Source organism: Erythrolamprus reginae, chromosome Z (genome assembly GCF_031021105.1).
Source record: "Erythrolamprus reginae isolate rEryReg1 chromosome Z, rEryReg1.hap1, whole genome shotgun sequence".
Taxonomy (NCBI): Eukaryota; Metazoa; Chordata; class Lepidosauria; order Squamata; family Dipsadidae; genus Erythrolamprus; species Erythrolamprus reginae.
Window position 1 is genome coordinate 4157339 of NC_091963.1, and position 25783 is coordinate 4183121.

General features: G+C 42.3%; 1 protein-coding gene across 6 annotated transcripts in view; it reads left to right on the forward strand.

Moving 5' to 3' along the window:
- Positions 1-16527: 16527 nt before the first annotated feature.
- Positions 16528-25783, forward strand: part of CCDC13 (coiled-coil domain containing 13) — a 36734-nt gene continuing 27478 nt past the window's right edge. For 5 of the 6 annotated variants that reach the window (XR_011556957.1, XM_070729549.1, XM_070729552.1 and 2 more), the window contains exons 1-6: positions 16528-16592; positions 16833-16966; positions 18363-18639; positions 19351-19499; positions 21478-21620; positions 22953-23027. Coding sequence is in view for 5 of the 6 variants with exons in the window: in XM_070729549.1 (XP_070585650.1) it covers positions 18416-18639; positions 19351-19499; positions 21478-21620; positions 22953-23027 (591 nt within the window). In the remaining variant the exon portion in view is untranslated. Of the gene's footprint in view, positions 16967-18362; positions 18640-19350; positions 19500-21477; positions 21621-22952; positions 23028-25783 lie in introns of all 6 variants that reach the window. The other variant, XM_070729550.1, reaches the window with a different exon arrangement.

A 25783-nucleotide genomic window follows, 5' to 3' on the forward strand; every position in this document is an offset into this window, starting at 1 on the left:
GGTGTTCTGATTCTTTTTGCCAATTTGCAGGACAGAGCACTTGTTGATTGAGATTTGGAGTTGCCAGATGTTTGACCATTCTGACAAAGAGTCAAGATCTTTTTGAAGGGTAGCAGTGTTGTCAGTGGTTTTGAAGAGTTTTACATCATCGATTAAGAGAATGCAATCTCTTGTAATGTGATCACAAGGGTCATTTATATAGAGTATAAAGAGTGTTGGTCAAGTATGCTGCCTTGGAGTACACCATTGTTAACAGGAATGGGATTAGATAGGACACTCCCTATTTTCACCACTTGTTGTCTGTTGACAGGAACATAGTTATCCAGTCATGTAGGAGTCTAGGATTTCAGTTTCAGAAATACAGTAATTTATCATGAAACACTGAGTCGAAGGCTTTACAGAAGTTTATGTAAATTGCATCTATTGTTTTGCCTGGGTCAAGTTTTGAAGTTCATATGTTTTGCAATGTATAGTTGTAGATTGCAGGATAACTTTTTCCTGAAATAGATTTGTTTGTTTGAAAGTAGGTTGTTAGTTTCTATGCAGAGGGTAATGGATTGGTTTATGATTGATTCCATGACTTTGCACAAGAAGCAGCATAGAGAGATTGGTCTATAGTTTTCGACTAGACTGGGATCTCCCTTTTTGAAGATGGGGATGACTATGGCTAGTGACCATAGTTTGGTAGGGAACTGATCCCATAGGGTTTTTCAAAGATTATGCTTAGTGGTTCAGCTACGGCTGTAGAGAGCTTTTTTAGGAAGTATGCACATAGTCCATGAGGTCCAATTGACAGATTGACAGAGAAAGTTTTAGGCTGCGCAATGGTTTTTCAACATTGTCTTCATGAAGTCTATTTGTGTTCAATCGTTGTGAGTATTTGTGGTACATCTAGGGAATTATGTGCATGAGCCGTTGCTGTTTACAAAGACTGAATCAAATAATGTGTTGAAGAGGTTAGCTTTGACTCTTTCATTGTAGCATTCTTTGTTCTTGGGTCCTTTTAATGGTGGAGGGGTCTCATGAGCTTGAGTTTGTAATTTACAAAGTTGTAGAAGGGACGGTTGGATTTTGTGCACAGAAAGTTTTCCTCTTGTTTGGTGTGATACTTGGAGCATTCCATTTTTATTTAGTGACATATTTTTGTAGCAGTTATTGAAGTTAGTTATATAGCCTGCTTTTTTTTTTCGCCAGAGGGATTTTTTAAAATTGTAGTTTCCTTATTGATAAGGGTAGTTTTGTTTTTCTTGGTTATGGCAGTTATTAGTGGTACATGTAGTCTGATAGTTCTTTTGACTTCAAGCAAGAAGATGTTGTACAGGTCATTAGCAGTGTTATAGCCAAGAATAGAGTTTTCCAGACAAGAGTTGAAAGGTCGGTGTCTATGAGTTCATAATTAGCTTTGTACTTGGATGTCCCCTTATTAAGGTGATTCTTGCAATGGTGAAGTCTAATCAACAAAGAAGATTAGGTGGCTGAGGGCTAAAACACGTAGAACAATTGCAAGATTTGGGTATGGCAAGTCTAACAAAGAGAAGGATTAAGGGTTAAATGACATCAGCCTTCCAATATTAGAAGGGCTGCCACAGAGAAAAGGGAGTCAAGCTCTTTTCCAAAGCACCTGAAGGCTGGACAAGAAGCAATGGATGGAAACTAATCAAGGAGAGAAGCAACATGCAACTAAGGAGGAATTTTAATAATTAGTCTAGTTGCAGCTCCCTGATGCTCAAAATATACGTTACAACTGCCAATGTGCAACATCTCCACCACATGATTTATTGAGGTTTTTGACCCATCTATTTTTTTTCGGAGTTCAAAATGTTTTTGTTGCATGTAAAAATGAAAATCTGTATTCTCTGCAGCAGTTTATTGATTTTATAAATGTAACACATTATAGATTTTTTATACATATGAAGGTAAAAAAAATAATATATGTAGTCCTATTTTCATTTTAAATGTCAAAAGTGTTTTGTGACTCCCAGTGTTTTCTTTTTGGTAGGAGATGGATCCAAATGGCTCTTTGAGTGTTTAAGGTTGCTGACCCCTGGTCTAGTAGAATGGCTTCCTTTGTGGATGTTCCATCCCTGGTGGCCTTTAAGAAGAGATCAGACAGTCATTTGTCTGAAATGGTAGAAGGTCTCCTGCTTGAGTGGAGGGTTGGACCAGAAGACCTCCAGGGTCCCTTCCAGCTCTATTCTGATTGAGAACAATTAATCAGTAGAATAGTTGTGGTACACCATCACTTGGAAGTTTTCAATGATAGTTTTCAAGCATTTGACTGGGATGGTATACTATAAAAAGTCTCCTGCTTTTATAAGGGGTTGACTAGAAGATCTCTAAGGTTCCTTCTGGCCTCTAAAGTTCCACTTCAAAACTGGTATGTGAAACCACAACCCCACGCTGAAGGCTCACCTTTCTGGGTGTGGTATGGCTTGTGGTTTTTTTTCATGTAACTGCTACAACTGCAATCTTGTAGGCCAATGTCCTAGGGTTAATATAGGGCAAACATTTCTACCTTGTATATTTATCTGACATTGCATGGAATTGTGGAGTCTTTACATGGCATGGAATTCTGGGCATGCCAGCAGCCATGCTTCCAATTTTGTTTCAATGGTTTCTAGGGTTGTTTGTTGGGTCTTTGTGGTTGCTTCTAAGGTATGGGTCCTGTCAGACATAGCAATGAAGTTGTCTAGTTTTGTTGAGCAGGATGGGCATGTGTAGAAAAATGAAGGAGTTTTTTGGAGAAAGTTGTTTACCTGCTTGGTTATTTTTAGGCAGGAGTGGTGAGCAGATTTGATGCAAATGTGGCATTTCTTGGAAGCATCATGTTCGCTGATGGTAACATTGCATTTATATAGCATGTGCTGGGGTCACTTAGGGTCTTTGGTTTGGGGTTGTTTTTGGAGTTTTTGCCTGGTATGGTTGTTGATTACTTTGTATTTTATTTATTTATTTATTGGATTTGTATGCCGCCCCTCTCCATGGACTCAGGGCAGCTAACAACAGTGATAAAAACAGCATGTGACAATCCAATATTAAACAACTAAAAACCCTTGTTATAAAACCAATCATACATAGAAACATACCATGCCTAAATTGTAGAAGCCTAGGGGGAAAGAATATCTCAGTTCCCCCATGCCTGACGGCAGAGGTGGGTTTTTAGGAGCTTACGAAAGACAAGGAGGGCGGTGGAGGCTATTTTAATCTCTGGGGGGAGTTGGTTCCAAAGGGCCGGGGCCTCCACAGAGAAGGCTCTTCCCCTGGGTCCCGCCAAACGACATTGTTTAGTTGACTGGACCCGGAGAAGGCCCACTCTGTGGGACCTAACTTGTGGCTGGGATTCGTGCGGCAGAAGGCGGTCCTGGAGATAATCTGGCCCGGTGCCATGAAGGGCTTTATAGGTCATAACCAACACTTTGAATTGTGACCGGAAACTGATCGGCAACCAGTGCAGACTGCAGAGTGTTGGTGTGACATGGGCATATTTTGGGAAGCCCATGATTGCTCTCGCAGCTGCATTCTGCACGATCTGGAGTTTCCGAACACTCTTCAAAGGTAGCCCCATGTAGAGAGCGTTACAGTAGTCAAGCCTCGAGGTGATGAGGGCATGAGTGACTGTGAGCAGTGACTCCCGGTCCAGGTAGGGCCGCAACTGGTGCACCAGGCGAACCTGGGCAAACGCCCCCCTCCCCACAGCTGAAAGATGTTTTTGATACCCAATACAATAAGTTCTGTCCAATAAGTATGTAAAAATGAATAAAATTACTCAATGTGTGAATCGTTAATATTACTTAACCAATCCAGTAGCCAATAGAATTACTATTGCAGTTAATTAGTGTATAATTAATTGATAATATGTAAACAATCATATGATAAATCAGATTTATCAAATTATCCAGTAATATAATCAATCTGTAACTGATCATTTGACTGGGATGGTATACTATATACACTCTCCTGCTTTGACAGGGGGTTGGAATAGAAGATTTCTGAGGTTCCTTCTGGGTTCTAAAGTTATACTTCAAAGGTGATATGTGAAACCACAACTCGACCCTGATTTCCAAGAACAAAAGGTTCACCTTTCTGGGTGTGGTGTGGCTTGTGGTTTTTCCACACAGTTGCTGCAACAGCAATCTTGTAGGTCAATGTCCTAGGGTTAATATAGGGCAAACATTTCTACCTTGTCTATTTATCTTATATTGCATGGAATTGTGGAGTCTTTGTAATAATACCAGTACAGGCAATCCTCAACTTACAACTACCACTGAGCCCAAAGTTTCTGTTGCTAAGTGAGATAGTTGGTTGAGTGAATTTTGCCCCATTTTACCACCTTTCTTAGCAGATTTTTTTAAAAAAACAGATTAACAGAGTTGGAAGTTGAGCAGAGTTGCCCAAGCAGAAAACCCTATATCTGCCATAACAACAAAAACAACAACAATAATAACAATAACAACTACTACAACTAACCTTAACACAATGTGGATTGAATATAAAAAAGCTTTTGACTCACTTCCACACAGTTGAATCATCAAGTGCATAGACACCATTGGGATCTGCAAAACTGTTGGTGTTTTCATTGAAAACATGAAACATGAAGCACTGGAGAATTGAACTATTAGTTGGAAATGAAAACTGCAAATTTGTCAACATCAAAAGAGGAAATTTCCAAGAGATTCATTGTCGCATTGCTTTTCATCATTGCCATGATTCTGTTATTAACAATTTTGCAAAAAAACATATTTACTATCAAATATCCAAGAAATGCAATCAGTTTTCACATCTGCTATACATGGATGACCTGAAGCTGTATGGAAAAATTGAAAATGAAATCCACTCTCTGACCAAAACTGTCCGAATCTTTAGCATGGATATCAGCATGGTTTGGACAAATGTGCCTAGGGTTAATATAGGGCAAACATTTCTAACTTGTATATTTATCTTAGCACTGAAGAAGGGCAAAATCACTGAAAGCATGGATATAAACATGCCTAATGGTCAAGCCATAAATTATCATCAGCCAGAGGTCTATATATACCTGGGCATACTACAATTGGACAACATCAAACATGGGCATGTGAAAAATGTGATCAGCAAAGAATACACACAAAGAGAAAAATTCTCAAAAGCGAGCTCAGTGGAGGCAATACCATCAAGGCCATAAACCCATGGGTTATGGCCGTCATAAGATACACCGCTGGCATAATGAAATGGACATAGGCTGCACTGGACAATTTGGACAGAAAAACAAGAAAACTCATGGCCATTCACTATTCACTTCACCCTCGTAGTGATTCAACAGACTATATCTGCCCAGAAAATCTGATGGCAGAGGACTTTTACAAATAAAACAAACAATAGTACAAGAACATGCTTTGGCAGAATACGTCAAAGAAAGTGAAGAACCTGCATTGATTGAAGTAAACAACCAGAAGCTTCTGAAAGCACAGCAGACAAAGAATCAATAGAAGAAAACTGCAACAGAAACCAGAGCCAACAGCTGGCACAATAAAGCTTTGCATGGGCTGTTCCTCTACAAGATTGAAGGAAAAGTTGATAAGGAGAAGACCTGGTTATGGCTCACTAATGGAACACTGAAGGAGGAGACAGGATTCTTGCAGCCCAGGAGCAAGCAATTAGAACAAATGCAATCAAGGCCAGGATCGAAAAATCAGCTGATGACTCAAAATGCAGACTTTGAAAGGAAGCTGATGAAAAAAAATGAGAAGTCCAACTCTGTGGGACCTAACCAATCACTGAGATTCAGGTGGCAGAATGCAGAGAGTACATTGTAATGTATGATTTTATGAACAACAGTTAAATGAATGAATGAATGAATGAATGAATGAATGAATGAATGAATGAACGAGCAAACAAATAAATAAACAAGCAAAGACAAGACATAAAGGTGAGTTTAAGGTGTGACTTTTCTCCACTGATAGCAGATAGCAATTTGTACCAGCAGCCCAGGGACGTCTCCATATCAGTGAATTTACAGAAGTTGCAAATCTAGTTCTACAGCTCAGTTTTTTTCCCTTCCCTCTCAGCCTAAATCTCTCACAACACAAGAATTTCACCCTCCTTACTGTTTTATCGGAAGGTTGGAAGTTGCAATATCAACTTGTGAAGTGCACTTGCAAGAATCTATACCATTCTTGGTTCATCTTCAGTGGTGTTTTTGTTTTTGTTATGTCCTGAGAAGCTGGGAAGTTTTCACTCCGACCAAGAACTCAAGCAGGTAAATTCTGATTGGCTCCTGAGTTAAAGGTTTCCCTATTTAAACCCCTGTCTATAGCAGGACCTCGCAGATGTTTGCTCGCTATGACCAATAAAGAGCTGAAATCACTAAACTGTCTCCTGCCTCTTCAGTAGAAGGACTTAACATCTGGCGACAAGGATGGGATGCTGAATGAAATTTTGAACTAATTTCAAAGTCCCAGGGGATTGGGTGGCATATAAACAAACAAATAAACCAAGGCAGTCCAGCTCAGCTGGAAGGAAGCGACGAACTACGAGGGACCAAATTCAAAAGCTGAACAAAAGAAATAAATCCTCGCCATGTCGCTTTACCATCCACCGACCCAGTGATGGGCTACCAAAATTTTTACTACGACACTGTGGGCATGGCTTATGGATTTTCTTTCAACTTCTTTGGGTGGAGCTCCATTTACGCTACCGCACTGCGTCCCCTCACATCCAGGCAGTACCCCACCCAGTAATGGGCAGCCAAAAATTTTACTGCCACACTGTGGGTGTGGCTTATTTTGTGGGTGTGGCTTAATGGTCATGTGACTGGGTAGGAGTGGCTTGCCAGTCATGTGAACTGGTGGGAGTGACTTGAACGATAATCATCATTCAAGTGAACTGTTAAGTCCTTGACTTACAACCTTACCAGTGTCGCTCGTTGGGGTGACAATTTGCTTCGCGTTTCCCATGCTCTTCTTCCTGGGTTGACCCCCCACCTCAGGCTGGGTAGCTAGGTGAACGGGTGCTGCCAGAAGCATAAATTCTGCCAGCGCCACTTCCACCCAAGCCTTCTGCTTGCAGCTCAGGCGTGAAGTGGCCGCGTGAGGCTGGAGGGGAGCCAGGCAGGAGAGAGGGAAGATCGTCCGAGGCCAGGAAGGAGGAAAGAGGACGAAAGCAAGGAGCGCAGACGCAGCAGCAGAGGGGGAAAGGAGAGCTGAGCCAAGACCAGCAATCCAGGAAGTGACAGCTGCCAATCAGCTGGAGCTGCACATGCATCTTCATTTCCGCTGGTGGAACTGTGTTCCACCCCATCCTGCCTGCTGCCCACCGTTGAGTCCACCCCTGCAGTGACCCCATTTGATGCAGAAAACGAGACCTGGGGCAACTAAATGGCAAGATTTTGTTGCTTGCTGGGGGCAAATGATGTGAAAGATCTTCCCAACAACTGGAAAAGAGACACGCTTCTCAGCCATTGCGGGCCAACGTTTTTCAATAGGACTGTCGCTTTAATGGAGCCCAAAACAATAAAAAAAGTCACTTGGATGAAATTTCAAGAGGAGCTCCAGAGGCACTATGATCCGGCACCGTCAAAATTTGTAAGCCGGTAGGAGTTCATCAAACGCCTGCAACAAAATGGCGAAGGCATAAACGGTTTCCTGGCTGAATTGAGAAAAGCCGCAACGCAATGTGAGTTTCAAAACCTCGATGAAGCGTTACTTTTCCAGCTCGTTAGAGCGGTGTGAGACAACATAGCGGTGGAAGAAACCAGGGCAGCTGAAACATCTAACAAGGTGGTTAAAGCATTGCACCGGAAGCACCCCGGAGTCCTAACAAGGGGGATGCCAAAGTGTATGCGATCCAAAGTGGTAAAAGTAAGACTGTGGCAGAACCACGTGACCATGGAGAAGATGAGGAAGAGGTGTTCCAGTTGAACCAGAAAAGAGAGGCGTGAAAAGCAGGGCCAGGAGTTTGCGGCGGTTGTGGGGGACACCACCCCGGAGGAAACGGCAAATGTTGTGATGCTGTGTGCCGATTTCTTTGTTAACTTTAATTTCCTGCTTTTCCGTCAAGGAACTTGTGGCAACGTAGCGTGAAGCATTGATCTCCATTCCAAAGCGTTGAAAATGAAGAAGTATTTTTAATGCCACAAAGATTCATGCTTTCCATATACAGTGGAACCTCGACATACGAGCAGCTCTACTTACGAGCTACTCGAGATAAGAGCTGGGAGGGGAGCAACATTTTTGTTCGCCTCCCGAGCTCACATTCGGGATATGAGCGCCAAGGAGCTGTCTCCTGAAGCCGAACGCTAACTTCCGCGTTCGGCTTCAGGAGACAGCTCCTTGGCGCTCATATCCCGCGTGTTTTAAAAGGTTGCAGCCGGCCTGGGGGGCTCGGGGGGGTGCTGGCAAGCCCCCCAGGCCGGCTGCAACCTTTTAAAACACGCCCGCCGCTTCGCAGCTGTCTCCTGAAGCCGAACGCTAACTTTCGCGTTCGGCGGCAGCGGTTTTTTTTTGTTGTTGCACGGATTAATTGACTTTACATTGTTTCCTATGGGAAACAATGTTTCGTCATACTAGCGTTCCGACTTACGAGCCTCCTTCCGGAACCAATTAGTCTCGTAAGTCGGGGTTCTACTGTACTGTATATATATAAAAACAATTTACTTAACAACGGAGGCAAGAAAGCAGTAAAGGGATGCAAAAAAAATTTCCTACCATACTGTGGCCGTGGCTTATTTTGTGGGTGTGGCTTGCCAGCCATGTAATCAGGCAGGGGTGGCTTGATGATCATGTGATCAGTGAGTTTAAAGGTCATGAGACTGGTTTAAAGGTGGCCAACTTGACGTCACTCACGTCAAACGGTAGGGCATCTCAAAGAGATACAATTTCCCTATCTATTTACTATTACCGAACACCCCAAATATACTATTTAATTCTTTGTATATATGCCGTAAGAAAAACCTATAGAGGATAGGGCCTAAATATATTATGTACCATATATTTTAGATAGAAAAGTGAACTTTTAAACCTTGGCATGCATAACCAGTTAGGAAATTGTACAAGACAGTGAAAAACAGGTTTATTAAGAAAAAGACTGCTGACAGTGTAGGTTTCGGGCCAAAGAACTTTCATAGAGGAAGAAAACAAGTATGATCCATGGTTCCGAGGAAAATGAAGCAATAGGAAGCTGGGCTTGAATAACATGCCCAAATATAGACAATAGAAAAAGGGTGGTCGATGTCATATTCAATACAATGGTACCTCGGTTCTCGAACGCCTTGGTTTTCGTACATTTCGGATACCGAACAAAATTTTCGGCAAAAATTTGCTTTGGTATCCAAACAAAAATTCAGATACTGAACAGCCACAGAAAATTTTATTATCCGAAATGATCGATGTCTATGCCTCCTGCATGTTACACCCCCTCTCTGCAACATGGGGTGGGGGCTTAGTCCAATGAGTCCCAGGGCGACTTGGCAAAGCAGCTGCCACAAGATCTGAATGGACAGGGTGAGACGGAATGGGAGTCGGAATCCAACACGCCCGTTCTGGCCGCCCGCTTAACAGCCTCCCAGTCTCTTTAGTCTAACCGTTCCAAGCTGCAGGAAGGGTGGGGGTGGCTGCAATACTGGCAGCTTCAGGGGGCTCCTTTCCTCAGTGCTTCGTCTTGTTACCTGCAGGCAGCTGCACCAACTTTCTCCTTCCCGGCGGCAGCGGTGGCGACGGTGGCGGCTTCCCTTCGAGGAGCAGCAGCGCTTGGAACATCACGTGATGAAGGGAAGCCGCCGGAGCCATCTCAGCAGTTGCCGCCACTCCAGAGGCTTCCCTTCATTATGTGACTTCCCGGCACTGCTGCTCTTCGAAAGGAAGCCACCGCCGCTGCCGCCGGGAAGGAGAAAGTTGGTGCAGCTGTCTACAGGTAACAAGACGAAGCACTGAGGAAAGGAGCCCCCCGAAGCTGCCGGTATTGCAGCCACCCCCACCCTTCCTACAGCTTGGAGCGGTAGAGCTCCTCAGATTTTTATCCCATAGGAAATAAAGAAAATAGATTTAATTGGTTCCCAGCGAGTCAACAGGGGCTGGGAAGCAATTCAATCCATTTCCATTATTTCCTATGGGATAAATTAATTCGGTACTCGACCAAATCGGTTCTCGACCACACTTCTGGAACGAATTGCGGTCGAGAACCGAGGTACCACTGTACTATAAATATATCATTGTACTCATTTGTAGGGTATCGCAGTTTTAGCTTGCGATCCCATATATGTATACATATCTGGTTAATAGACATACTTTTTGTCTACTGTTTTTTCCCCCTAAATAAATTTTTGATTATTATAACAGAGCCCTGTTTGGTTCTTGGATTTTTCTACCATATGCCATGTGTATATGCATATTACACCCAGGCACACCAAAATATACATTATTTACTACGTGAGCTGTATGTGTATGTACACACACACGCACGCACACACGCACAGCTCTTCTAAAATTACACACATTCAACCTCATTTACTGCAATAGGAAAAACACACCCAGAGCCCAGAAGGGGGAAAAAGAAAAAAAAAATCAAAATTTTTCTACCGGTTCTGCATGACTGTACAGTGATACCTTGTCTTACAAACTTAATTGGTTCCGGGATGAGGTTCTTAAGGTGAAAAGTTTGTAAGACGAAACAATTTTTCCCATAGGAATCAATGGAAAAGCGATTAATGCGTGCAAGCCCCAAATTCACCCCTTTTGCCAGCCGAAGCGCCCGTTTTTGCGCTGTTGGGATTTCTCTGAGGCTCCCCTCCATGGGAAAGCCCACCTCTGTGCGATACTGCAGGGGAATCCCAACATCGCAAAAACGAGCACTTCGCTGGCAATGGAAGTCCAGAGGTGGGGTTTCCCAGCGAAGGGAGTTTTAGTGAAATCGCAGCATCGCAAAAACACCGAAGTCCTTGAAACCCCACCTCGGGACCTCTGTGTTTTTGCAATGCTGCGATTTCACTGAGGCTCCCCTCGCTGGGAATCCCCACCTCTGGACTTCCTTTGCCAGCGAAGCACCCATTTTTGCGCTGCTGGGATTCCCCTGCAGCATCACAAAAACACGGAAGTCCGGAGGTGGGGTTTCCCATGGAGGGGAGCCTCAGGGGAATCCCAGCAGCACTAAAACTGGTGCTTCACTGGCTATGGAAGTCCGGAGGCGGGGCATCCCAGCGGTGGTGGTGGGTTTGTAAGGTGAAAATAGTTTGTAAGAAGAGGCAAAAAAATCTTAAACCCCGGGTTTGTATCTCGAAAAGTTTGTATGATGAGACGTTTGTAAGACGAGGTATCACTGTATCTGTAGGAGCCCATCTCTGCAAGAAAGAGCTAAGTGTGAATGGAGCTAAACGTGATAAATATCTCACTTAACAGCCAAAATGTTGGTTCCAGCTGTGGTCATAAATCAGGACAACCTGTATCAGCAAAACTTAATGGCACTCCCAGTTAATCCCTGACATTAAAGAAGCCTGAACTGACTTCACAACATATTTCCTAAGTACTTTGTTGAAATACAAAGCAACTTCATTAAAAGATTAATTGCCTCAACCAGTAGTTAGCAATCATGACCCGAAGGAAGTTTTCTTATTTCATGATTCATTGAAGCTACCCAGCTGATAGGGCTCCAGGCGTTTTTTTTGGATGATAAAATTATCTCTGCCTTTATGTAAAACGTGTTGTGTAGAGCACAATCACGGTTAATTATAGTCAGCAGAATTTAATTCACACACAACTGAAGCTTCTTTTAATGTTATCCTGATTTAGTAACATGTTCAATAAGTTAGTTGGGGGAAAGATCAAAAGCAACATGAGAAAATATTATTTCACTGAAAGAGTAGTAGATCCTTGGAACAAACTTCCAGCAGACGGGGTTGGTAAATCCACAGGAACTGAATTTAAACATGCCTGGGATAAACATAGATCCATCCTAAGATAAAATACAGAAAATAGTATAAGGGCAGACTAGATGGACCAGGAGGTCTTTTTCTGCCGTCAGACATGTTTCTATGTTAGTTTGTTTATTTATTTATTTATTTATTATTTAGATTTGTATGCCGCCCCTCTCCGCGGACTCCGCGGACTAGTTATTTTTCGATGTTTTAGCTGAGGATAGGATGGAATCTGATAGGAATGGGATAAGGTGGGATGGAATAGGGTAGAGTAAGGTAATGATAGTGTAGTGTTGAATAGGCCTTGAAAGCTTAGAACCACGATGCCTTAAACATGATCTAAGTATTGCCCACAAGATCATATGCTGCAATGTCCTGCCTGTCGGCGACTACTTCAGCTTCAACCGCAACAACACAAGAGCACACAGCAGATTCAAGCTTAATATTAACCGCTCCAAACTTGACTGTAAAAAATACGACTTTAGTAATCGAGTTGTTGAAGCGTGGAACTCATTACCGGACTCCGTAGTATCATCCCCTAACCCCCAACACTTTACCCTTAGACTATCCACGGTTGACCTCTCCAGATTCCTAAGAGGTCAGTAAGGGGCTTATATAAGCGCACTAGAGTGCCTTCCGTCCCCTGTCCTATAGTCTCTCCTATATCTCATATATCTTCTCTACTATATCTCTGTAAGCTTCATTGTATATTATTCTGTATTGGACAAAATAAATGAATGAATAAATGAATGAATGAATGAATGAATGAATGAATGAATGAATGAATGAATGAACAGAATGGAACAGAGCAGAGCAAGAATGGGCTTGAAGAAGTTGGAATGGAATGGAGTGAGAATAGAACAGGACAGGATAGGATTCAAAGAGACCTTAGAGATAGTAACTGTGAGAGGGATCTTGGAGTCTTAGTGGACAACCATTTAAATATGAGCCAGCCGTGTGCAGCAGCTGCCAAAAAAAAGCCAACACAGTTCTAAGCTGCATTAACAGAGGGATAGAATCAAGATCATGCAAAGTGATAATACCACTTTATAAGGCCACACTTGGAATACAACATTCAGTTTTGATCGCCATGATGCAAAAAATATGTTGAGACTCTGTAAAAAGTGCAGAGAAGAGCGACAAAGAGGATTAGGGGACTGGAGGTTAAAACATATGAAGAACGTTTGCAAGAACTGGGCATGGCTAGTTTAATGAAAAGAAGGACCTGGGGAGACATGATAGCAGTCTTCCAGTATCTCAGGGGTTGCCACAAAGAAGAGGGAGTCAGGCTATTCTCCAAAGCACCTGAGGGTAGAAGAAGAAGCAATGGATGGAAATTAAACAAGGAAAGAAGCAACTTAGAACTAAGGAGAAATTTACTGACTGTTAGAACAATTAATCAGTGGAACAGCTTGCCTGCAGAAGCTGTGAATGCTCCAACACTGGAAGTTTTTAAGAAGATGTTGGATGACCATCTGTCTGAAGTAGTGGAGGGTTTCCTGCCTGGGCAGGGGGTTGGACTAGAAGACCTCCAAGGTCCCTTTTATTATATTTATTTATTTATTGGATTTGTATGCCGCCCCTCTCTGTGGACTCGGGGCGGCTAACAACAGTGATAAAAACAATATGTAGCAATCCAATAATAAAACAACTAAAAACCCTTATTATAAAAACCAGACATACATACTGACATACCATGCATAAACTGTAGAGGCCCAGGGGGAAAGAACATCTCAGTTCCCCCATGCCTGACGGCAGAGGTGGGTTTTAAGGAGCTTACGAAAGGCGAGGAGGGTGGGGGCAATTCTGATCTCTGGAGGGAGTTGGTTCCAGAGGGTCGGGGTCGCCACAGAGAAGGCTCTTCCCCTGGGTCCCGCCAAACGACATTGTTTAGTTGACGGGACCCGGAGAAGGCTCCCTTCCAACTCTATTGTTGTTGTTATTATTATTATTATTGGTTTTCTAGTTCAACCCTTTGCTCGAGTATTAATTTTAACTCTATTAGCGGCAGTATTCCCGATTGCGTCATTACATCATCTCAATGTTTTTATTTTTGTTTCTTAAATCCGCTAATGATGTTTGTTTAAAAAACAGCTACCTGTAGGTTAAGTATGGATCTCTCTTCATTTTGCTTTGTAATGTAATTACACTCCTTTAAGACTCATTTTCTAGCCTGTATTTAATGCGCAGTAATTGAAAAAAATAGATTTAATTCTTTTTTAAGTCAGTTTTGAGTTTTGGCAACTGCTTAAGTCCCTGCAATTTTAAGGGCAACAATTTTTGGAAGTGGTTTTAGCATTTAGCATTTTGTATCTAAGGCAGGACTAAATTAATCAAACTGTTTAGTGGAGACCGGAACAGGCAGTTTCTGCAGCTTTGATTAAAAACAAAGAGAAATCCCTGCAATATTTCTAGGCTCCTTAATAAATCCATAAACTCTATACTGTTTACAGGAGATTTAGATTTACAACTATTCATTCGTGACTGTTTGAAGTTACAATGGCTATGAAAAAAGTGGCTTATGCCCATTTTTCACATAGCAACATCTGGGATCATGTGATCGAAATTCAGAGCGTTGGCTACTGGCATGTACTTATGGCAGTTGCAATAACCCACGGTCACGGGATCCTCTTTTGTGACCTCCTGATCACCAAAGCCAATGGGGCAGTCCAATTCACTTTACAACCACGTCAATTAGCCACTGCAGGGATTCATTTAACAAGTGTGCCAAGGAAAATGGAGCCCAACTCACCCAAGCCCTGTCTTGCATAGCAACGGAAAAAATGGGTTGTAGGTTGAGGATATCCTCTTCATAAGTATTCTGAAACCATCTAATGTGACCTTAAAAGCCATGAGTGAAATGCTTTGAAGTGATTAAAAACCAGAAGTTTCTATCTTTCCAATCATTTATTAATCCACTCCCAAGTGAGAATCTAATCTATCTATCTATCTATCTATCTATCTATCTATCTATCTATCTATCTATCTATTTTTCTATCTATCTATCTATCTATTTTTCTATCTATCTATCATCCATCCATCTATCATCTATTTATCTACCTACCTGCCTATCATCTTTCTCTCTCTCATCTATCTATCTATCTATCTATCTATCTATCTATCTATTTTTCTATCTATCTATCTATCTATCCATCCATCTATCTCTTCTTTCTTTCTCTTCTTTCCTTTCCTTTCCTTCTTTACTTCTATCTCCTTCCTACTTCTCCTTTTCTATCGTCTTCCTTCCTCCCTCCCTCCCTCCTATCCTTCCTTCCATCCTTCCTTCTAGACATCCATCCATCTACCTACCTATCATCTATCAATCAATCAATCAATCAATCAATCATCTATCTATACAGTATTCTTTCTTTCTTTCTTTTTCTTTCTTTCCTTCCTTCTTTCTCTTCCCTCCTTCCTTTCTTTTCCTTTCTTTCTTCTCCTTCACTTCTATCTCCTTCCTACTTTTCTTTTCCTCCCACCCTCCTGCTCTCCCTCCCTCCTTCCCTCCCTTCTTTCCCTCCTATTTCTAAAGCCGCACAATTCAGCAAACGTTTCCGGGTGGATCACAATTGAAAAATATATATTACAATAAAAAAAATTTAAACATTTTATTTTATTTTATTTATTTTATTAATAGAGTTGAAAGGGACCGTTAGGTCATCGAGTCCAACCCCCTGCCTGAGCAGGAAACCCTACAGCACCCCAGCCCAATGGAAGTCCAATCTCCTCTTGAAGGTGTCCAGAGTTGGGGAGTTCACCACCTCCCCTGGCAGGCAGTTCCATTGGTTGATCGCTCTGACCATCAGGAAGTTCTTCCTTATTTCCAGGTTGAATCTCTCCTTGGTCAGCTTCCAACCGTTGTTCCTCGTCCGGCCCTCTGGTGCCCTGGGGAATAAAGAGACCCCCTCCTCACCGTGGCAACCCCTCAAGTATCTGTAAACTGCTATCATGTCCCCTCTAGACCTTCTTTTTCCTAGGCTGTCCATGCCCAGTTCTCTCAATCTCTCTTCGTAAGTCTTGGTTTCAAGTCCCCTAATCATTTTGGTTGCTCTTTTTTGCACCTTCTCCAGAGTTTCGATGTCTTTTTTGTAGTGAGGTGACCAAAATTGGATGCAGTACTCCAGGTGGGGTCTGACCAGGGCATAGTAGAGTGGTATTAGTACTTCCCTGGTCTTGGAGCGTATTCCTCTGTTGATGCAGCTTTAAAAACATTAAAACAATGTTTTTGGAAAAACAGCAACCCCTCCCCCCCCCCCCAAAACAACAACAACAACAACATTCGTTTAGCGGTCTTCCACCCAGTCTCACCTAAACTTAGCTTTGCAAAATCAACGTAGGCCTCTCCCTGTTAGGACGCCGGCAGCCTTGCCTCCAAACTTCCAACCCTCCCAGAATCCCCTCCCCTGCCTTGCGTTGAGACTAGCGCCCTCTGGAGGGAAAGTAGGTCTTAGCGGCCTGGACTCCAATCCGGGCTGCTTTCGCCTCTGTGGCTCCCCGCCCAATCCCAGCGCAGCAGCACCTGCAGGGACGCCCCCTCCCCCTCCCTCCCTTTCTTGCCAGGCGAGCCCGGGCTTCTCCCTGGCGACGGTTGCCACGGCGACCGCGTCCATAGCAACGCGCCCTGCCTCCGCAGCGCCTTAGCCGGGGAGTTGCTCCGCCCCGGGGCTGTCCGGCCAAAGGAGGAGGGCGCCGGACCCGGAGGCGGCTGTGGGTGAGTGGGGCTGCCGCGGTGGGCAGAGAGCGGTGGGTTTCCGCGCACCCCGTTAGGGGGTTTCTGGCGGGGGCAACACATCCGAAGTCCTCCCCCACACTTCCCCTTGGGATCCTCTCCGAGCCTGTTCTGTTTCTTTCAAAGTTGCAAAAGGGGGAATCCCCCCAGAGACACGCGCCTCCCCCCCCCCATTCCGCGCTTTCAACTCCGCTCTCGAAACCCCCTCTCCCACGCCCCCAGGTCTGTGCCAAGTTCTCCCCAAAGTATCGAAGGCGCGAAGATCTCGGGATGTCAAAGCGAAGTTGGAGCCAGGCGGGAAAGGAGCGATTGAACCAACTTTCGGTTTCAAGGTGCCTTGCGTGAGTCTGAGAAAGGTAAGACCACGAGAGTAGGGCGGCCCCGGCTGGGAATCTTGAGAGAGAAGGGGAGGGGGAGGGAGAAGGAGAGGACGGATAGACGACATAGTAGGATAGATAAAATAGATAAGAGAGAGAGAGAGAGATCACAGAGGGGTAGGTAGATAGACAGATAGATGTAGATGGACGGACGGACAGACACAGATATCTAGATGGTAGGTATTTAGTAGGTAGATAGATGGGTTGGTGGGTGGGTAGGTATGTAGGTAGATTAGAGAGAGAGAGAGAGAGAAGGTAGGTAGGTAGATTAGATATATAGGTAAGTAGATAGGTAGGTAGATAATGAATGGGTGGATAGAGAGAGAGAGAGAGAGATTAGGTAGGTAGGTAGATTAGATATATAAGTAAGTAGATAGGTAGGTAGATAATGAATGGGTGGATAGAGAGAGAGAGAGAGATTAGGTAGGTAGGTAGATTAGATATATAGGTAAGTAGTTAGGTAGGTAGATAATGAATGGGTGGATAGATAGATAGATAGATAGATAGATAGATAGATAGATAGATAAGATTAGATAGATAGATAGGTAGGTAGGTAGGTAGGTAGGTAGATGGGTAGGTAGGTAGGTAGATAGATAGGATAGATAGATAGATAGATAGATAGATAGATAGATAGATAGATAGATAGATAGATAGATGATAGATAGATAGATAGATAGATAGATAGATAGATAGATAGATAGATAGATAGATTTGTTTGTTGATTTGTTTGTTTGTTTGTTTGTTCGTTCGTTCGTTCGTCCGTCCATCCATTCATTCATTCATTCATTCATTCATTCATTCATTTATTTATTTATTTATTTATTACATTTGTATGCTGCCCCTCTCCGAAGACTCGGGGCAGCTAACAACAATTAAAAAAAGACAGTGTAAACAAATCTAATATAGATAGATATAACAATGATAGATTAATTGAGATACACAAAGAGAAAGTAGAGTGGGGGGGAGAAGACAGATTAGGAGGATGGACATAGAGGGAGATGAAAGTAGATCATAGAGAGATAGAGAGAATGATGTATGAGAGAGGGAGATGGGACAGAAATAGATGATACCTGTAGATAGTGGAGGGAGAGAGAGACAGTAGAGATGGGGGATGGAGGGATAGATAAATAAATAGGGGATGGGGGAGAGAGAAAGTAGCTAAAAAGAGGGATGGGTAGAGGGATGAATACTATAATAGAGACAGATGGATGGGTGGATGGATGGATTCAAGAAAACAACCAAACTCAGAGAGATTCTGGCTAGGGAATTCTGGGAGTCGAAGTCTGTCTTAAAGTCCTTAAAGGCTGAAAACCACCACTGTTGTTGCTTTGCCCTGTAAATTTGGATTTACTGTATTTATTTATTTTCCTGACAGAGCAACTACCCGAAGATCTTTGGACGTCTTGATTTCCCTTTCCAAAGGTCGCCATGGAGGCTGACGAAGCTGTCAACGAAAACCTAAAAATGCAGTTCAAGGCTCTCCAGGAGCAGCAACAGAAACGGATGAAAAACATGATGGAGAAGAGGAAGGAATTTCAACACAGCCCAAAACAGGACAACAAGGAGAATCAAGACAAGGCCTTCGGGATCCCAGAGGGTCTCGGCTTTTCGCTCTTGCCACACGAGGCGTCCGATTCAGACATGGATACGAAGTAAGGGGGGGAACTGGTTGAATTCACATGGCTGAGATTTTTCACGCTTTTGCAGGGAAACAAACCAGCATTTCATTCTGGTTTCCTACAAAACAAAACAAACCCAAACCCATTTCAGTCCCTTAACCATTGCCACAAAAATGTTGTAAAATCAAGGGAGTCTTATGGATGCCTTGATGTACGACCTACACAATGAAAATTTCGGCCTAAATCTTAATCTTAATTAATTTCAATCATATTACCTAGATCATTGTTTCCCAAACTTTTGACATAGGTGTACCCCTTCTATAATTTTCCTAACACTTAGTACCCCTCGTCAAAAAAAAGTATGTATTTTAATAACAATCAAAATCTGACCTCATTCGCTTAAGAACCATGTAGTGGTTTACTTAACAACGGTGGCATGAAAGGTCATAAAATGAGGAAAGACTCATTTAACAGCCGGTAGACTTAGTAATGGATGTTTTGGGCTCAGTTATGGTCGTAAGTCAAGGACTAACTAATTAAAGGGGAAGAAATGCAAAAGTCTATGCTGCCCAAATCCCTCCCTCCTTCCTTCCTTCCTTCCTTCCTTTTTTCTTTCTTTCTTTCTTTCTTTCTGTCTGTCTGTCTGTCTGTCTGACTGTCTGTCTGTCTGTCTGTCCTCGGCCCTTCTGCTCTGGGGATGAGTTGCAACCACAGACTAGATCAAGCTGCCTGTTTCTCTTCTAGATTGCTGGAAACCGAAAACGAGCAGCTGCAGCACCAACTCCGGGAGCTGATGGATGAGAACGGACGTTTGTACAAACTCTTGAAGGAAAGAGATTTGGAAATAAAGCAGCTCCACAAGAAGATTGAGGAGGAACGGCTGGCTCTGTTGGGTGAGCAAAAGGCCTGATGAAATAAATCCTCCCCCCTCCATCACTTCTGCAATTCCCTTTTCCCAGAATGCTTTGCTTGCCTGCCTGCCTTCTTTCTTTCTTCCATTTTTTCTCTTTCTTTTCTCTTTCTTTTTCTTTCTCTCTCTCTCTCTTTCTTTCTTTCTTTCTTTCTATGTGTTCCTTTTTCTTTTTCTTCCTTGTTTCTTTTTCTTTTTTTCCTTCTTCCTGTTTCTTTTTCTTTCTCTTTATTTTTCTTTCTTTCTCTTTCTTTACTTCTTTCTTCTTTCTGTTTCTTTTTCTTTCTTTCTTTTTTCTTTCTGTTTCCTTCCATCCTTCTCCTTCTTTCTTTCTTTCTTTCTTTCTCTCTTTCCTTCTGTTTCCTTTTTTTTTTCCCTTTCTTTCTTTTTCTCTTTTTCAAGGACTTTAGTATAGGGAACGGTTTTAGAAACTTCATCGAAGTGTAGATTGGCCCAGCAAAATCCTTTTCTTTTTTTCCTGGTGTGAAAGAGAACAATTATCATTTATTGAAGAGCCGTGGTGTCACAGTGGTTAAGAGCGCAGCACTGCAGGCTACTTTTGCTAACTGCTAGCTGTAGTTCAGCAGTTCAAATCTCACCAGCAGCTCAAGGTTGACTCAACCTTCCATCCTTCCGAGGGGGTCAAATGAGGACCTGGATCTTTGGGGACGTTATGTTGATTCTGTAAACTGCTTAGAGAGGGCTGTAAAAGTACTGTGAAGCGAGTCAAAATGCTATTGCTATTGCTATTCCTATCACAGAAGGTGGGAAATTGAGGCAGTTTAGTATAGAAATGAAGGCACTAGCCTGGAAACCAGGTGATGGTGAGTCCTAGTTCCTCATTAGTCGTGATAGCTGGCTGGATGACTTGGGACCAATTAGCAGAAGACAGTGAATTTTAGCCCCACCTTAGCCAGCTTAGTAATTTTGGGCAAATCCCTAGGCAACGGTGAGTTCTAGTTCCGCCTTAGCCATGAAACCTGGCTGGGTGAGTTTGGGCCGATCCCTCTCTCTCAGTCCATCCCATTTCAAAGGGTGGTTGTTGTGGAAAAATAGAAGGAACAAGGATTATTATTATTATTATTATTATTATTATTATTAATTAGATTTGTATGCCGCCCCTTTCCACAGACTCGGGGTGGCTCACAACATCAAAACAATACAAATCCAATGATAAAACGATTTAAAACCCTTAATATAAAAACAACCATACATCTCATACAAACTATACATAAAATGGAAACAGCCCAGGGGAATCAATTTCCCCATGCCTGACGACAGAGGTGAGTTTTAAGGAGTTTGCGAAAGGCAAGGAAGGTGGGGACAGTCCTAATCTCTGGGGGGAGTTGATTCCAGAGGGTTGGGGCTGCCACAGAGAAGGCTCTTCCCCTGGGTCCCGCCAGACGGAGAAGGCCAACTCTGTGGGACCTAACCGATTGCTGGGATTCGTGCGACAGAAAGCGGTCCCGGAGATATTCTGGTCCAATTATGTATGTTTGCTTCCATGAGTTGCTTAAAATAGTAATACAGGTGGGATAAATCTAAATAATAATAAATAATAATAATAATAATAATAATAATAATAATAATATATTAGATTTGTATGCCGCCCCTCTCCGAAGACTCAGGGCGGCTCGCAACAACGATAAAAACAATATTATAATGGCACAAATCTAATATTAAAAAACTAAAAACCCTATCATAATTAATAACAATACCTATATAAATTGCAGCCTCCTCCTCCTTGTCCTCCTCTCTGCAAATCCCTTCTGGCACTGATGATGTTCTCTAGTTGGGTCGTGAAATGCCTGAAAGAAAATAACAAAACTCAAGAGACCACCGAGCACTCCTCAGTCCAATCCTAAGCTATACATGTATCTCTGGAGACACCCAGTTTTTTTTCTTTTCAGCTACCATTTCCTCTCCCCCCCCCTCACTTGTTTTTTTAATTTTATTTTTAGGGACCGCTGGTTTAGCAGGGGATGTCGCAGCTTCTAAAATTGTGGAACTGGCCAAGCAGAACCGGCACATCACGGCTGAGATGGAAAGGGAGAAAACCCGAACAAAGCAGCTAAACAACCGGGTCAAACAACTGGAAAAAGATGTGAGTGTTAGCACAGGATTCGGATAATGTCATGGCTTAAGGATTGGTAGCTTTAGATCAGTCACCAGGAACCTGGGAGTTCTAGTCTCCTTTGGGCATGAAAACTGCTTGGGTGACTTTGGGCCGATCACTAGGAGACTCTGAGTTTTAGTTCTGAGTTAGACATGAAAGCCAGCTGGGTGATTTGGGCCAATCACCAGGAGACAGGGAGTTCTAGTTCCGCCTTAAGCATGAAAGCTGGCTGGGTGACTTTGGGCCAATCACTAGAAGACTGTGAGTTCTAGTTCTACATTAGACATGAAAGCTGGCTGGGTGACTTTGGGCCAATCACTAGGAGACTGTGAGTTCTAGTTCTGCATTAGACATGAAAGCTGGCTGGGTGACTTTGGGCCAATCACTAGGAGACTGTGAGTTCTAGTTCTGCATTAGACATGAAAGCTGGCTGGGTGACTTTGAGCCGATCACTAAGATACTGTGAATTCTAGTTCTGCATTAGACATGAAAGCTGGCTAGGTGATTTGGGCCAACCACCAGGAGACAGGGAGTTCTAGTTCCGCCTTAGGCATGGAAGCTGGCTGGGTGACTTTTGGCCAATTACTAGGACACTGGGAATTCTAATCCCCTTTTAGGCCAACTAGGTTGGGACCAACACATCTCACAGGGTTGTTATTACAGGGAAAATAATAGGAGGAAGGGTGTTTAATCATGTTCACCACCTTGAGCTAAGATTCATCCATCTATCAAAAAAAGGTGTGATAAAAAAATCTAACAACAACAGCAATAAATAAGCAAATTATCCCAACTCTTTAAAAATAGCTTGATTAAGTTTCAGAAAAATAACAAAACACAAATTTACATAAAGGTAAAGGGAAGAAAAAGGAAACGTTAAAAAGTGACAAAAATACACTTTGGCATTCATATCATAGTAGAGGCTCCAAATATAAATATATTTTATTTATCTCTAAAGATATTTTATCTATCAGCCAGCCAGACAACCACCAATTGTTTCTAAAAGAGATTTCCACCCCTTTTTTAAGATTTTATGTTTGTGACAATGGCTTAATTTTAATTTAGTTGGTTGAGGGAAAACATAACCAAACTCTGGGCGCGATACTTTTTTTTTTTCACTTGCCTTTAGAAGTTGTGCTTGCTCCACCACTGGAGGTTTTTAAGAAGATATTGGAAAGTTACTTTCCTGGAATGGCCACCTCCTGTTTGAGTAGGGGGGCTGAGCTAGATAACCTCCAAGATCCCTTCCAACTCCGTTATTCTGTAGTCTTATCTCTCTTCATTTAGCATTTTGTACATAAGCCGTATTATTATTTTTTTCAGCTACAAATGTCAACCGCCAAGTTGCAATCACACGGTGATAGCCCAGCTTTCCGTAAAAAGACAGAAAGCACTATGGTAAGAGTTAAGCTCCATAAAATTGTTCTTTTAAGATACATTTTTTCTCAATTTAACTTCCCTTGTTTGCAAAGCCTTCTCTGTTTATCTTTCGTGGGATGACTGTGTTTAATAAGAATAGAATAGAATAGAATAGAATAGAATTCTTTATTGGCCAAGTGTGACTGGACACACAAGGAATTTGTCTTGTCTAATTTGTCTAATTGATCGAATGTTTAGGTTCTTCCATCGGTGCAAAATGGTGAGGGGAGCTTGGAGAGAAACATTTTTTCAATACAAGTTTTATTAAAACTTTTAGAAAGAACAAAGGAGGAGGGGAAGGGTGAAGGAGAAGGTCCTTGGTGCTTTCTGAGCTTGGTTGGTTTATTGCAGGTATTTCATGACCCAACTAGGTAACATCATCAGTATTATGGCAAATACATGAACTTGTGCATTTCAAATGTTAAGGCCAAGTCTACCAAACCTGTTAGTACTGTGTCGAAACAGTTGGGTTGGTAACATACTGTATAAACAACCAACAATGTATGGTTGTATGGATTGATGTAATATTTATGCATGGTATGTTTGTGTGTGTGCTTGTTAGTAAATGGGGTTCTTTTTAAACTTTTTAAAATATTTTAAATTTATTTGGATTTGTTACGATTTGTTATATTTTGCTGTGAGCCGCCCCGAGTCCGCAGAGAGGGGCGGCATACAAATCTAAATAATAAATAAATAAATAAATAAATAAATAAATAAATAAATAAATAAATAAATAAATAAATAAATAAATAAATAAATAGCTTTAAAATGTATGCTGTTTCTGATTGGCTGTAGTATTGCACGTTGCCATAAGAGGGAGCTAGAGACCCTGGCTTATTCTCTCTGTTGTTTCATTCTGATTGACTCTTTGACTTTGTAGTGATCTCTGTGTTATGCTCTGTTATTCTCTCTAATATTCTGATGTGTTTGTAAACTGTAATATCTTTGCTGAATGTATATGACAAAGACAATATGGTAGGAAGATTATTGTACTTCTAGAGATTGACTGAGTTGAACGTGTATGACCTGGACTGTTTATTTGGACTGTTCTGTTTCTTAAAAGTAAACACCGCATGCATTTTAACGTATCTCTGAGGGGGAATGGATATTTACTCATATCTACTGCAATACCCCGTTTCTACGTGCATATCCTTGATAACAAAAGGGTTGCTCTGCATACACCTTAAAACAGCCATTCAAAGACAGTTGGGTTGGTAACATACTGTATAAACAACCAACAATGTATGGTTGTATGGAATGATGTAATATAGCTTTAAAATGTATGCTGTTTCTGATTGGCTGTAGTATTGCAAGTTGCCATAAGAGGGAGCTAGAGACCATGGCTATGTTGAAAAAAAATCAGACATTGGACCAGTGTGAGCTTTTGATGGACACTCAGACACAATGTGGTGGATATTTTGTCGAGGAGCACATAGTCACACAAGGGTAAAGCCAAGACCCCACTTTGGTTGGATGTAGCTCTGTGACAGTGTGGTGGTCTTTTATGTATAGTGCAACTCCACCTCCTTTCTTGTGTGACGTATTTTCTTGAAAAGTTTCTGTCCCTTTAACTGCATGTTCCAGACGTTGTGTTTCGTCCCACCAGGTTTCCGTTATATTATTATTATTATTATTATTATTATTATTATTATTATTATTTATTATTTATTGGATTTGAATGCCGCCCCTCTCCGCAGACTCGGGGCAGCTGACAACAATGATAAAAAACAACATGTAACAATCCAATTTAATAAAACAACTAAAAACCCTTATTATAAAAACCAAACATACACACAAGCATACCATACATAACTTGTAATGGCCTAGGGGGAAGGAATATCCTAACTCCCCCATGCCTGGCGACAAAGGTGGGTCTTGAGTAATTTGCGAAAGACAAGAAGGGTGAGGGCAATTCTAATCTCTGGGGGGAGTTGATTCCAGAGGGCCGGGGCTGCCACAGAGAAGGCTCCTCCCCTGGGGCCCGCCAAATGACATTGTTTGGTCGATGAGACCTGGAGAAGGCCAACTCTGTGGGACCTGATCGGCTGCTGGGATTCGTGCGGTAGAAGGCGGTTCCGGATGTATTCTGGCCCAATTCCATGTAGGGCTTTAAAGGTCATTACCAACACTTTGAATTGTGACCGGAAACCGATCGGCAGCCAGTGCATTAGTATTAGTATAACAATTACATCGTATTCACCCTCATGCATTAGTACAGTATTTCTGGTTCGTCCTGTTTGTTCCCCAAGCTTTGTGCATTTGTGTGTCTGATTCTGGGTGGACATTTTTTATCCTCCAGTAGATTTGTAGGCGTCACTTGCTCTCCCTCCTTATTTTGTTCGTTATTCAGTCTCTTAGATTGGCCACCTACCCTCTTTCAGTCCAAGTTTAAAGCCCTCCTGATAAGTTGGGCTAGTCGATTTCCTAGGGGGACACGATCGAAACACTTAAATACGTTAAAGGGTTAAAGAAGGTTCAGGAGGGAAGTGTTTTTAATAGGAAAATGAACGCAATTATAAGGGGGCACAATCTGAAGTTAGTTGGGGGAAAGATCAGAAGCAACGTGAAAAAATGTTATTTTACTGAAAGAGTAGTAGATGCTTGGAACAAACCTCCAGCAGATGTGATTGGTAAATCCACAGGAACGGAATTTAAACATGCCTGGGAGAAACATAGATCCATTCTAAGATAAAATACAGGAAATAGTATAAGGGCAGACTACATGGACCATGAGG